General features: G+C 43.1%; 1 protein-coding gene across 1 annotated transcript in view; it reads left to right on the forward strand.

The window, feature by feature from the left end:
* The first annotated feature begins 415 nt into the window (after positions 1-415).
* PTTG1IP2 (PTTG1IP family member 2) overlaps positions 416-14,678 on the forward strand; it is a 33,829-nt gene continuing 19,566 nt past the window's right edge. Inside the window, exons 1-3 of the mRNA NM_001379179.1 lie at positions 416-694; positions 7,548-7,594; positions 13,997-14,090. Of these exons, the coding sequence (NP_001366108.1) occupies positions 547-694; positions 7,548-7,594; positions 13,997-14,090 (289 nt within the window). The 5' untranslated portion in view covers positions 416-546. The remainder of the gene's footprint in view (positions 695-7,547; positions 7,595-13,996; positions 14,091-14,678) is intronic.

Here is a 14,678-nt window from a genome sequence, read left to right on the forward strand (position 1 = left end):
GTCTCTGAGTTTGCTCAGATTTGTATTCATTGAGTTGGTGATACTATCTAACCATCTCATCCTCTGCTGGCCCCTTCTCCTTTTGCCTTTAATCTTTCCCAGCATCAGCATCTTAACTACTAGTTATATTTTCCCCATCACTTTAAAAATAAAAACTAATAAGCAGGCGAAGAAAGCTGCTACTGCTTTCTATCTATTGAATGGTGGAGCTTAGAATTCAGGCCTTCTTCAAAAGCAACAACCCAGCAGGGAAACGCTGTGGGTTTGGGAGGGTAATGGACTTCGATCGAGACCAGTGGACAAAGTGTAGGTGGTGACCATGGCGGGCCAGCGTTGCATGACAAACATTCTGCATTCTGGCTGGAACATTAGTGGTACTAAAATTCTGTGAATTTTGCTGGAGTCCAAGGCTCTGAAAGAGCTGCCTCGGAAGGGACTGCTGGGATGGCTCATGGTCCGTGAGTGGGTCCGCAGGTCCAAATAAGTACCTGATGCCTACCACAGTCCCTCTGGCCAGCAACTGGTGGCACCCAGGTCCGAGGAGCTATGTGCTGCCTGCGGTCGTGGAGCCAAATCCTCCTGCCAGTTTTTATCTCTCTCTTTCTCATCCAACTGTTTATCAGCTTCTCAGAAAATAGCTTTCCCCAAATCTCCAGATACAAGAACAAGCACAGACCAAAAGCTATGGATGATGGTAAGTAAGCCGTCCTGAGCCCAGAGGCTTCACGTGTGCCCTGGCTTTTATATTTCAGCCTTCCTGGAAGGCTGAAATTTACGTCTCTAAAGTTGCCTTTGGGTGTTGACGGTGTTGACTAAAAAGATGCACAACATGTGAGATACTAATGAAGTTTTTGAGGGGCAAAATAAGGACTGCAGCCTGGGAGACAGCACCTCAGATGGCTCTGAGAGACCACTCCAAAGAGGCAGTGGGGGAAGGTCAATATATGAGGTTTTGGTGAAGGGGGAGCTCAGTGCAATCAAATGCTTTCTTTACAAGAGGTTTTCTGCCAGTCACCAGGAGCTGATGTCACCATGAAGGGATTTAGTGATTTTTCTATATATGAAGAGATGTAAGGATTGGGATTATGAAATCAGTTTGTGAAAATGTCTAACTATCTAAAAACCTGTCCCACCAGATTCCTTGGAGCACAGAGTGCCTCACTCCACCCTGAACTCCTTCAGCGGGTGTTGAAGGTCAACAGCCGCAGCACAGGGTTCAGTCTCCTCAGAGGCAGATGGCAAATGCCCTTGGCAAGTGCCAGTTTGTAGTTGACAATGGGAAGACATTTTTAAAAGATCTTCACGTTTTTGGTGAAATCCAGTTAAACTGGGGTCTTCCCAGGTGGCTCTGGTAAATGGTAAAGAATCCACCTGTAATGCAGGAGACAATTCTTGGGTTGGGAAGATTGGGAAGATTCCCTAGAGTAGAAAATTGGAACCTACTCCAGTATTCTTGCCTGGAGAATCCCCATGGACAGAGGAGCCTGGAGGGCTGCAGTCCACGGGGTCGCAGAGTCAGACAAGACTAAGCACGCACACAGTCTTTTTTTAGTGTTTTAAGGTCTTAACTAATAAATTCTTAGTTTGGGTCTTGTCAAGTCATTCCTTTGGTTTAGAGACTTCCCTTGGTTCCCCTCCCCAACAGAAGAAATGTTGAAATGTTAAAAGCCTTACTGAGTTAAATTTACGAACCTGGAGATGAAGTTTCCAGTATCCTAAACTGGAAATGTATAGATAGAATAAGGACAGGATTTGAACTACTTGGAAAATGCCCTGTAAAAGCCAAGGTTGCCATTTTTATGAAGACTGAGACAGAATAATTACTGCTTTCTGGTTTTCAGAGCCAAAAAGATAGTATCTATAACCAAGTTTGTCTTCCTTCCTAAAACCGAACCGAAAACTCTTAGCTTTGCCCTGAAGTGAGAAGTTCCTTTGAGAGGGTGGAGGGTGGGGGCGGCTGAACCGGAAGACCTGGCTTGCTTCCTTGGGTTTCATCTCTCCTGTACACAGAGTCGGACCCGACTGAAGCGACTCAGCATGCATGTACATGTTTCTCACTTAACCTCGCAATCATTCCCATACATACTTTAAGCAAAACAATGTTCTCTTACCACACCTGCCACATTCTCCCCACAAAGAGTGCCTAAAAACATAGGCTGAACGTAGAAACAAATCTTTCCCTTTGTCCCCCAGCAAATTGGAGTCATACTAGAATTTTTTAGAAAACCATGTTAAAATACTGAGGAAGAACAAAAAGGGAGGAAACAAAAATAAATCAAGAATCATAGATGACAGCCATGAAATTAAAAGCATGCTCCTTGGAAGAAAAGCTATGACGAACCTAGACAGCATATTAAGAAGCAGCGACATTACTTTGCCAACAAAGGTCTGTCTAGTCAAAGCTATGGGTTTTTCCAGTAGTCATGTATGGATGTGAGAGTTGGACTATAAAGAAAGCTGAACACTGAAGAATTGATGCTTTTGAACTGTGTTGGAGAAGACTCAAGGAGATCAGTCCTGGGTATTCATTGGAAGGGCTGATGCTGAAGCTGAAGCTCCAATAAATACATTGGTCACCTGATGTGAAGAGCTGACTCAATTAGAAAAGACCCTGATGCTGGGAAAGCTTGAAGGCAGGAGGAGAAGGGGATAACAGAAGATGAGATGGTTGCGTGGCATCACCAACTCAACAGACAGGAGTTGGAACAAGCTCCAAGAGATGGTGAAGGACAGGGAAATCTGGCGTGCTGCAGTCCACAGGGTCACAAATAGTTGGAAATAACTGAGTGACTGAACAGCAAATAGATGACAGTCTTGTCTTCTAGCCAGCTTGGTTCTGGGGCTGACCAATCTTGGTCAGTGTTTCTAAGAAAACAACTTCCCTTTTGGAGGGAGGACCTGGTTCAGCCTATTTCTGAGCCTCTCCTGAGTGTTGGCTTCTTAGCGTGGGGTAATTTCCCCTTTGAGCACATTCAACCTTCCCCTTTTATAAGCATATGGTTTCTTAGACATGATACTTTCACTTCCAAAACCTCTTCTAACCTCTCACAGGAGATTTCCACCTCCATCATTTCTAACACTCCGAGTGATAGACCTTCCCACAGGTACCCACAGGACTCTGTGAATGATCCCACATCAAGTGAGATCTCCTACTAAGTGGGTTACTTTGATCCCCAGAGCTTTTAACCCTGATGTTCACTTACATTTGAGAGTTTAGTAAGCAATATCTGAAGAAGTTCTAGTTTGCTCTTGGTACTTTGGATTAAGAATCTTCTTGTCTATTACCTAATGAGTGAACAAAAGTACTAAACTCTAGAGAAGTTCTCTTACTGGGAGCAGTCAGACAACAAAGGGGAAGCATGGAAAGAAATAGAAGACTCTGGATCAGAACAGAACAGCACAGCATGGCAACACTCCAAATGCCACCATCACCCCTTAGAAATGACCCAGTCACTAAATTCCAAAAATGTTCATTAGTACTCCCGGATCTAGAGAGATGCAAACTGATTGGGTGTCCTATTTTTCACCCTGTTCTGAAGAACAGAGAAATAGTTACAGAGAAGAAATAAGGAAAACAGAGAAATTGAACAATGGATCTGACTCTGATGGAAACACAAGTTCCTGGGCTACACACTGGATTTAGGGAGCAGATCTACAATTCAAAGATATCCCCTGTTTGGAAATGAGCAATTTTAGCAATTAGCTAGAGTGAACCCTGCAGTGGAAAAAAGACAAAAGCTCAGAAGAGAGTACAGAGTCCAGATACCATAACAAAGTCTGGTGGCACAGGCTCACGTGAGTTCTCTCCCTTTATCAAATGCTCAGAACGGCCAAGTGAGAAGAATGTGCTGTTGTGTGTGTGCTCAGCCATTCAGTCGTGTCTAACTCTTGGCAACCCCATGGACAATAGTCCACCAGGCTCCTCTGTCCATGGAATTTTTCAGGCAAGAATACTGAAATGGGTTGCCATTTCCTACTCCAGGGGTTCTTCCTGACCCTGGAATCAAACCTGCATCTCTTGCATCTCCTGAATTTGCAGGTGGACTCTTTACCAGTAGTGCCACCATAAAATATGGTACAGCTAGTTTGTCAGAAGAAAATTTTCAAGGACAGTGGTAAGGTGGCCAAGATGTCACTTATACTATGTCAGCACACATGGAAGTTCTGAAAGAAGCTGTCAAAGCATTAGTAAGGTGAAAATGGACAATATAGAACCTAAGCAAACACTGCACTGCTGCTGCTGCTGCTGCTGCTGCTGCTGCTGCTAAGTCACTTCAGTCGTGTCCAACTCTGTGCGACCCAGAGACGGCAGCCCACCAGGCCTCCCCCATCCCTGGGATTCTCCAGGCAAGAACACTGGAGTGGGTTGCCATTTCCTTCTCCAATGCATGAAAGTGAAAAGTGAAAGTGAAGTCGCTTAGTCGTGTCCGACTCTTAGGGACCCCATGGACTGCAGCCTACCAGGTTCCTCCATCCATGGGATTTTCCAGGCAAGAGTACTGGAGTGGGGTGCCATTGCCTTCTCGAAACACTGCACAGCTAACAGTAAATAGTGAAGGAGTACATGATCACGTGGGCTTCCCAGGTGGCTCAACGGCAAAGAACCCACCTACCAATGCAGGAGATGTGGGTTTGAGTCCTTGGTTGGGAAGATCCCCTGGAAGAGGAGATGGCAACTGGTTCTCTAGTATTCTTGCCTGGAAAATTCCATGGGACAGAGGAGCATGGTGGGGTACAGTCCATGAGGTCGCAAACAGTCAGACACAACTGAGTGACTGAGCACACACGTATGGTCACATGCAGAAAAACAGATAAACTGTCCTAGAAGAAAGCATAACTCAAGGAACAGATGACAGTCTCCCCCACAAGGGCTGAGCTAGGAAACCACCAAAGGAGAAACAGATCTCAAAGTCAGAATGAGATGAAAAGTCAGGTCTCTCTCCAAGGAAATAAAATGAAGGCTACATATTTGAAAATGAGGCAAGGCTTGCAGGTTTTCTCTTTATTTCTGTAGTATATATTTGTTTATTTCTGCTAATGGTGAACGCACCAAGAATATCTGTCATGCAGACTCTACATATACTTATTATATTGGTTTCTGGTAGCTGCCTCCTTCCTCTGCCCTCTAGCATAGCATGTACTGATATCTGGGGTGAGCTGGGTCTTCGCTGTCTTCCTCCTGGTAGATTTCTCAATCTTTTCTATCACCTGGGTACCTGACTCCTATGTTATAACCTATTTTATATATAGTCAGAGTGACTTCTGTCACTCTACAGACCCTCTCTGAGAAAGGTGTGCCCAGGGATATTGTTCAGTAAAATGAAAATGAACTAAGGGGAAATGTGGGATTCAAAAAAGAGTAGTAAGCAAAGAAACCAGTGAAACAGAATTAATTATAAATGATTGATTGCAAGTTGGTAGCAATGTAAATGCACTGATAGTCTAATAATAATTGATAACTAATAATTATTAAAATTCCAGATGACTTCTTCCTGGGGAGTGGTGTGGGAAGGGAAAGGAAGAAAGTTAAAGCACATTAAGATCCTTGTATAGGTGGAGAATGTAGATCTTGATGAATCAATGAGAGAAAGAAGAATATAAAGCGTATCTCAAAAAATTTTAAGGAAACAGAAACAGGTGCGACTGCAGGGTGTGACTAGAGGAAATAAAGGAACAAACAATAAATTGATGAAATAACATATACACTGAAAATGCTAATGAAAAATAAAGCAAGTATAGCAACATAGTTAGATAAAACAGAATTTAAATAAAAAACATTTAAGGAGAATAATAAGCAATATTCCATACTGACATACAGCTCAACACATGGAGATGATATATTATGAATCTTTATTCACCTAACAATATAATTTTGAAATATAAACTATGAAATAGAACTACTTTCTAGCCAAAGCTGATAGAAACTTTAAAAAGCACTTAACAAATTAAAAACCCCATGGACTCACTTTACATGCCTATATAAGAAATCAATAAAGTAAATAAAATATAAAGAGGTGGTCTAGAGAATAGTAATAGTAATATATGAAATCTTGTTATCCATTGCCTAAATTTTTCTCTTACCTATCAAAAAATTTTGATTCCAAAAATATTTTTACTCATCCTAGATAAACTTGTCAGATTCAGTTGTTCAGTTTTTTAGTTATTATTTGCAATGCCAATCAAAAAGAAAGTTTTTGCTTTGATATGGAGTATAATATATTTTGATGCCTGGCGTCTCTAGGTATTTGAAATTGTGATCCCTCATAGAAGAAGAGAAGATCAAGGATGGAACTTTATGGAATAGCAACATTTTAGGCATAATTAAAGCAAATGGAACCAACCAAAAAACTCAACAAGAATGGCCAGAAACATTCCAAGAGAACTAGGAGAGAGTGATGCTGCAGGTATTAGGAAAATGTATTCAGGAGGACGGAAGTGACTAGATAGAAAACAAATACACACAAAAATCAGTCTTTAGAGTACAGGGAGAATCTGGCCCTGAGAATGCTGTGGAAATAGCTGGTGTCTCTTTCTTCAGGCACACAGGAAAAGAAGGAAAGAACTCATTGCTTCATGTAGCCGATGGTCATGTAGGTCAGCTGCCCTTCATTGGTTTTTCAGTAATAGGAAGAAAGACTACAAGAAGGACCACTGGTTAGTTCTACAAATACTTCGTCTAAATCTCTAAGATGGACCCAGATCAGCTCATTCCCTGACCTGAAGTGCAGGCTGCAGAGAAAGGAATGAGGCCATAAGGAGCAAATAGATTTGGAAAACGATGGAAACGTCATGAAAAGTAAAGGTCTGAGTCATGCCAAAATGCAAACGAGAGGAAAGGAGAGAAGATTCTAGTCTCTGACTAGATTTAAGATTTTTAAGTATTTAAAAATTTAAGATTTAATGGTTGCAGTCCTCTGTAATGATGGCAAAATTCAAATTTAGATCATGGTGATAATTTGTTTAAAATAAGATGAAGCATCAGAATTTCTCTGGATGGTGGGATTTCAGCTGACTTTTGATTTTTATGTATCCTTATTTCTTATATTGAATATGTATCACTTTTATAATTACACAAAGATAAAAACCCTATTTAAAATTTTGAAGAATTGGAGATCTCTAACCCTCAAGTTCCAATCTGTAAATCATGGAAGGAGGCTTCTGATTGGTCTGACTTTGTCAGATTCCTTTTCCCTGGATCGGTGAGTGCAGTGTGGGATTAGTCCAATTTGCTTCAGAGGCGTAGCCTTCGATGTCTGGTGGGACCAGGGAGTTAGTGTAGGAGAGGGAGGTTATTTTTTAGAACTTTACTTGTCTCATCAAAGTTGGATGGTGCTATCTCATTTTTTTCTGAGTTTAAGAGGAGAAGGTAAGGAGTTAGGGTTTAAATAGTATCAATGAGAAAGTGTCTAGACTTATGAAAATAATAAAGGAAAATGCTCCAGGTATGGATACATTTGCCATGAAACAGGAATGACTTAACAAAATGCATTTTATCTAAAATCAAGCAACAAAAATATTTATATTTTTGTACTTAATTTTTTTTTCAGAATGTACTGCAGAGAATGATTGTCAATCATGTATAAACAGAAAGAAAGTAAGTTAACTTTTATATGAAGAAATTGTCTTGGGAGTATTATAAAGTCATGTAATTTACAGTTGTAGTCTAAAAGGTATACCAAACTTCATTTACACAGTTCTTTAATAATAGGAATGACTGGTCACAGTTATTAAGATGTATTTCTGCATTTCACACCATTCCTTGAGAACCTAGAAATAAAGGAAAAACTTAGTGTGAACATGTACTTCCTTCTAGAAAATTATACTTCAAAAGCAAAATAATTTTTGTTTGAAAAAATTATAATTCAATTTTATTTATTATTTTTAAATATAAATTTATTTATTTAATTGGAAGCTAATTACTTTATAATACTGTAGTGGTTTTGCCATACGTTGACATGACTCCGCCACGGGGGACATGTGTTCCCCATCCTGAACCCCCCTCCCACCTCCCTCCCCATCCCATCCCTCAGAGTCATCCCAGTGCACCAGCCCCAAGCATCCTGTATCATGCATTGGCCTGGACTGGCGGTCTGTTTCACTTATGATAATATACATGTTTCAATGCCATTCTCCCAAATCGTCCCACCCTCGCCCTCTCCCACAGAGTATAATTCAATTTTTAAAAAGAAAAGAAAAAACACACTCTTTAGTCTGGTTCAAAGTCCATCTCCACTTGAGAAAAGTTTGCCTTTCCCAATAATTCCACAAAATCCCACGATGACAAATCTCACTCCCACCACTATGGAAGCCTTTCCTTTTGTATACATAACTTTAGTGGTTTGTCTTGGGCTGTGCTGGGCCTCCGTTGCTGCTTGGGCTTCTCTTTGGTTGTGGAGCGCACGGGCTACGGTCTCGTGGTGGCGCTCAGGCTTCACCCTATGCTGGCTTCTCCTGTTGTGGAGCACAGGCTCCAGGGCGTTGGGGCTCTCAGCAGTTGTGGCACATGGGCTCTGCAGAGCCCTTGACGCTGTGAGCTCTAGGCTCCCGGGCTCAGCAGTTGTGGTGCAGGGGCTTAGCTGCTCTCAGGCATGTGGGATCTTCCTGGATCAGAGATCGAACCTGTGTTTCCTGCACAGGCAGGCAAATTCTTTACCACTGAACCACCAGGGAAGCCTGAAACCTGTTCTTTTTTTTATTATTATTAATTGGAGGCTAATTACTTTACAATAGTGTAGTGGTTTTTGCCAAATGTCAACATGAATCAGCCACGGACTCACTTGTGTTCCCTATCCAGAATCCCCTTCCCATCTCCCTCCTCATCCCATCCTCTAGGGTCATCCCAGTGCACCAGCCCTGAGTACCCTGTCTCAATGCATAGAACCTGGACCAGCAATCCGCCTCACATGTGATAATATACACGTTTCAACGCTACCCTCTCAAATCATCCCACCCTCGCCCTCTCCTACAGAGTCCAAAAGACTGTTCTTTACATCTGTGTGTCTTTTGCTGTCTCGCATATAGGGTCATCGTTACCATCTTTTAAATTCCATATATATGCATTAGTATACTATATTGGTGTTTTTCTTTCTGGCTTATTTCACTCTGTATAATAAGTTCCAGTTTCATCCACCTCATCAGAACTGATTCAAATGCATTCTTTTTAATGGCTGAGTAATACTCCATTGTGTATATGTACCACAGCTTTCTTATCCATTCGTCTGCTGACGGACATCTAGGTTGCTTCCATGTCCTGGCTATTGTAAATAGTGCTGTGATGAACATTGGGGTACACGTGTCTCTTTCAATTCTGATTTCCTCAATGTGTATGCCCAGCAGTGGGATTGCTGGCAGTTCTATTTCCAGTATTTTAAGGAATCTCCACACTGTTCTCCATAGTGGCTGTACTAGTTTGCATTCCCACCAACAGTGTAAGAGGGTTCCCTTTTCTCTGCACCCTCTCCAGCATTTATTGCTGAAACCTGTTCTTTATTCTACCATAGCTTCTGTGTCTAAAGCCCTCCCTTCCTATATAGATTTTTACCTATTCTTCAAAACTCAGACAAACTCTTCCTATTTTCTGAAAGAAATCTTATATAGTTAATCAACTAGGAGTGACTACTTTCTCTTATGAACTACTATCACATTTATTATCTGTTCCACTCCTTTCAAAATTATATTTTTCCACTTAGAGACATTTTTTTTTTAAATAGAGTGGACATATTGTATCTGCTAGTTAAAATTTCAGCCTCTAGAAAACAATACTTTAGGGCTTCCTTGCCAACCCCCAGTGGTAAAGAATCTGCCTGCCTATGCAGGAGACACCCAGATTCAATCCCTGATGCGGGAAGATCCCACATGCCACGGAGCAACTAACCCTGCACCACAACTATTGAGCCTGTGCTCTAGAGCCTGGGAGCCACAATTACTGAGCCCACGCACCCCCAGAGACTGTGAAAAGTCACCACAATGAGAAACCTGAGCACTGCGACTGGAGTAGCTCCCGTTCACCAAAACCAGAGAAAAGCCTATGCAGCAATAAAGACCCAGTACAGTCAAAAGTAAATAAAAGAATAAAATTATAGAAAACAATGCTATTTATATCAGTGTAATCTAACCTCTATTATCTCTAACGCTTGGCCTTAAATAATTAGTAAATACTCTTTATCCTCTCTATGTCCACTACTATGAAATCCCTCTTTGCACAATAAGTACCTTTCTCCTCTCTGCATTTTTTTCCATTCTAATGATATTATCCATCAGTCTAAAGTCTGTTAGCTGACTTCTCACTTGTCACTCTCTGAAGGGTCTCTGGTTGGCATGGCTTTGTGTTTATACAGGTCATCTTCCTTAGCTACAGGAAAAAAAAATCCTGTAATTTGTCCTAAATTATGCATTAGTAATTTAGAGAGGTTGAATATATTCTACAGTTCTTCTGGGTAATTTGAAGTTCTGCTCTTTGAAGACTTTTTAGCCTCAGTTAAGGAATTAGATCTTTTTGTGATAAGTGACCCAGCTCAAACTAATTTAATCAAAAGAGAATATATTGACTCACAAAACTGGTAAGTCCAGGGTGGCCTTGACTTTACACACAGCTGAGTCTAAAAGGCTGTTATTCACATTTCCTCTCTTTCTTTTTATCCCCCAGCTCTGCCTCCCTCTGGATGTACTCAGTCGCTTCAGTCATGTCTGACTCTGCCATGCTATGGACTGTAGCCCGCCAGGGTCCTCTGTCCATGGGAGTCTCCAGGCAAGAATACTGGTTTGGGTTGCCATGCCCTCCTCCAGGGGATCTTCCCAACCCAGGAATCGAACCCAAGTCTCCTGTGTCTCCTGCACTGCAGGCGGGTTCTTTACCACTGAGCCACTGACCTCATTGTGTTCTATGGTGAATGAACATTCCAGAGAGCCGGGGAAGAGGCAGGCTCTTAGCAGATCTCTCCCAATGTCTATACAATTCCCCGGAAGATTCTGATCGACCTACTTGTCTCTCCTGTCTGGTTCAGCACTAGTTACTGGGCCAGAGGAACCGGCTGCTCTGGGTGCCATCACCCGCATCCGGTGATTCCAGTAGGAAGAAAGTGGTGGAGCGAAGCTGGCTGATTGCTGTAGCACCCCAAAAAGTTGGGGAAGAGCTCCACAAAGGAAAGAGGGTACGGTTAGCAGAGGAAGCAGGGTGGTGAAGAAGTCTAGGCAGACAGAGAGGAAACAAAGAAACTATTTTAGGCACCTGTTTCATCCTTTGACCTTTAGGAGGCACATATTCTATTTTCCTCATCCCTACATTTTAAAAAATTCTCCTGGCAAAATGCATCTAGCCCTCAAGTAAAATTGGAATTATTCAGAATCATTGTCAGTTATTGCCTCCCACTCCCACCCAGCTGTAACTTTGGAATCTCAGGGAAATGTGCAGATATTCCGTGGAATTTCCCTGACCAGGCAGTAAGTTATTGATCACCCAGTCTGGCTGCCGCCCACCCCGCCACCCTCGACCCCCCAGCTCAACCTGCAAAGCAGCTCCCTCTTCCACTGTTCCCTAAGCTCCTATCAAAGAGAGGGGCAGGGGAGAAAGTCTCTTCTGGGGGCTGCACTGCCTTAGAAGCTCACATGCTGTGAACCTGGTGTCCGGGGCCAGGGCACCAGCCTGGTGCTGAGTGACCACAAGCTCCTCTCTGACAAGTTCAGGTTTTTCCTGGCAACTCATGTCCCATAAAACCCTGCTAGAGCTGCCCTGATGGTCCAGCATTTAAGAATCTGCCTGACAATGCAGGAGACATGGGTTCGATCCCTGGTCCAGGAAGATCCCACATGCCGCCGAGGAAATAAGCCCCTGTGCTACAACTGCTGGGTTGCCCTGGAACCCGTGCACCACAACCAGAGAAGCCACCAGAATAGAAACCTGTGCAGCATGATGAAGACGCAGCTCAGCCCAAACAAAACAAAAACCCTGCTAGATGGCATGAACTTAGAAACTTCAAGATCTAATGACCAAGGCCTGAAGTCTCCACAGTGTAATCTTTGATTCTAGCCCTTGACCTTGAAGTTCCAGTCTTTAAGCAAAAGTCCAAGAGGACAGGACCCATTTAGCCTAAATGATTTCAATCTGAAACTTACCTTCACTTGACCTTTGATCTTGGCTAACACGAAACGAAAGCTGACCTGTGATGTATCTCTTGTTCTCAGGAAGTGTCTGAAAAGTGTTCGTTGTTCAGTTGTGTCCTACTCTTTGGGAGTCCATGGAGTGTAGCCCTCCAGGCGCCTCTGTCCATGGAATTTCCCAGGCAAGAATACTGGAGTGGGTTGCCATCTAAGGAGTGACTTTTTACATTGGAATGTATATCCTGCTGGTCTCAGGATATCCAGCAGGAGGAGATTGGGAGGGGTCTGGGAGCAGTCTCATAGGATTGGTTACCAGCATAGAATCAGATTGGTTGCGTTAGAACCTACGCTTCCCTATTTACTAGATGTGTGACTTCATGTGAGTTGCTGGACTGCTCTGTGCCACCTTCTGCTCCTCTATAAAGTGGACATAGCAGTCCATAGCTTATAGGGTTGTCGTGAGTGTGAAGTGACTTAATACATATACAGGGCTCAGAATAGTGCCTGTCACGTGGTAAGCCTTATGTAAGTGACAGCCATTTTTACCACTCTGCTGTCCTTATCTTTTTTTTTCTTTTTATTCTTCTAGATTCTGGTCTAATCTCCCATCAGTGGTTGCCACCGTTATACCTTGCTTTTACTTACTTCAACAAGGGACTTAGAATTCAGCTTTCCTATTTACGAATGATCATCAACCACCAGAGAACAAAAAGGGGAAGGGCCAAGGCAAGGCTGGTTGACAGCACCTCCAGGCCCATGTATAGTAGAAGAGGAATCCCCAGAGGAAAGTGAGAGTGCTGCAGACAAGGGGAATAGGAAAGAGTGTTCGAGAAAGGGGCCAAAAAGCAACCTATCTACTGAAATCCTTATTAATGCTCTGTGAAGTAATGTGTTAGTTCACTAGGGCTTCCCACGTGGCTCAGTGGTAAAAATTCATGTGCCAATCAATGCAAGAGATGCAAGAGACTCAGGTTTGATCTGTGGGTTGGGAAGATGCCCTGGAGGAGGAAATGGCATTCCAGTATTCTTGCCTGGAGAATCCCATGGACAGAGGAGCCTGGTGGGCTACAGTTCATGGGGTCGAAAGGAGTCAGACGTGACTGAATACACTCACACAATCTAACAACCACAAAGCCTGAGAAAGAATCCAGGAACATGTGATTCCTTGAGTGACTGCTGTTCAGCAAAATTATTAATATGAAGGAGTAAGGGACTCAGAGAAACTAAGGGACAAGAGCCAAGCTAAGATGTGATCTTGGCCAAAGCCTATACTTGGCCTGAACCCTGGGCAGCTCTGGGGCAAAAGGTTATATAGCAGATTGGTGCCTGCCTTGAGGCAAGCAAACCCATCACTCAGAACCCCGTGTACCTGTCAGTTGGCAACGCACAGTGGCTCAAGTGATGAGGAGTCCACCTGCCAATGCAGGAGATGCAGAAGACATGAGTTTGATCCCTGGGTCGGGAAGATCCCCTGGAGGAGAGCATGGCGACCCACTCCAGTATTCTTGCCTGGAGAATCCCATGGACAGAAAAGCCTGACAGGCTACAGTCCATGGGGTCACAAAGAGTTGGATGTGACTGAGCACACCCATGCAACAACACAACATACCTGTCAGTTACTGATGGAGGTGGAAGTAACCTCAGAGGCAAGTTGGTACCTATCCATGAGGACAATGCAAGAAAAAGGGCAGCTTGAGCCACTGTCTGTCACCACACACTGCAGCTGGGTTTGTGTGTTTGGGCCTGGTAAAGCAGATCTGAGCAGACCACCAGCAGCATCAACTACAAATAATAATAATAATATGATGATGATGGCTGTTATAAATTGAATACTTATCAAACTAGTACCAGAAACTTACTGAGATTGTGATTATTATACTTTTTTTTTCCTTCCAAACAGTGTTTTTGGTGCAGTGAAGAAAAGGCTTGCAAAAAAATTTGTTTTCCAAATTCTGAGTGTCCTGTCAGTTGTTCATTTTGGTTAAACTGTCAAGGTGAGTTGTCCTTATTTGAATTTTTATGCACTTTTTAATAACAGACTTGCAAACACTACTGATTTGCTAAAGTTGAAAAATTATTATATTTACTTTATTAAAATACAGCAAATCAGTTCAGTTCTGTTTCCCCTTCATTGCTTCCAGCCAGCTTCCAAATTACTGCTGCTAAGTCGCTTCAGTCGTGTCCGACTGTGCGACCCCATAGACAGCAGCCCATCAGGCTCCCCTGTCCCTGGGATTCTCCAGGCAAGAACACTGGAATGGGTTGCCATTTCCTTCTCCAAACTAGCTTCCAAACTAGGTCAACCTTTATTCTGATTGGTGGGTGCCTTACCTTCAGTTCAGTTCAGTTCAGTTCAGTTCAGTCGCTCGGTCATGTCCGACTCTTTGCGACCCCATGAATCGCAGCACGCCAGGCCTCCCTGTCCATCACCAACTCCCGGAGTTCACCCACACTCACGTCCATCGAGTCAGTGATGCCATCCAGCCATCTCATCCTCTGTCGTCCCCTTCTCCTCCTGCCCCTAATCCCTCCCAGCATCAGGGTCTTTTCCAATGAGTCAACTCTTCGCATGAGGTGGCCGA

This window comes from Bos taurus, chromosome 4, assembly GCF_002263795.3.
Source record: "Bos taurus isolate L1 Dominette 01449 registration number 42190680 breed Hereford chromosome 4, ARS-UCD2.0, whole genome shotgun sequence".
In the NCBI taxonomy this organism is placed as follows: domain Eukaryota; kingdom Metazoa; phylum Chordata; class Mammalia; order Artiodactyla; family Bovidae; genus Bos; species Bos taurus.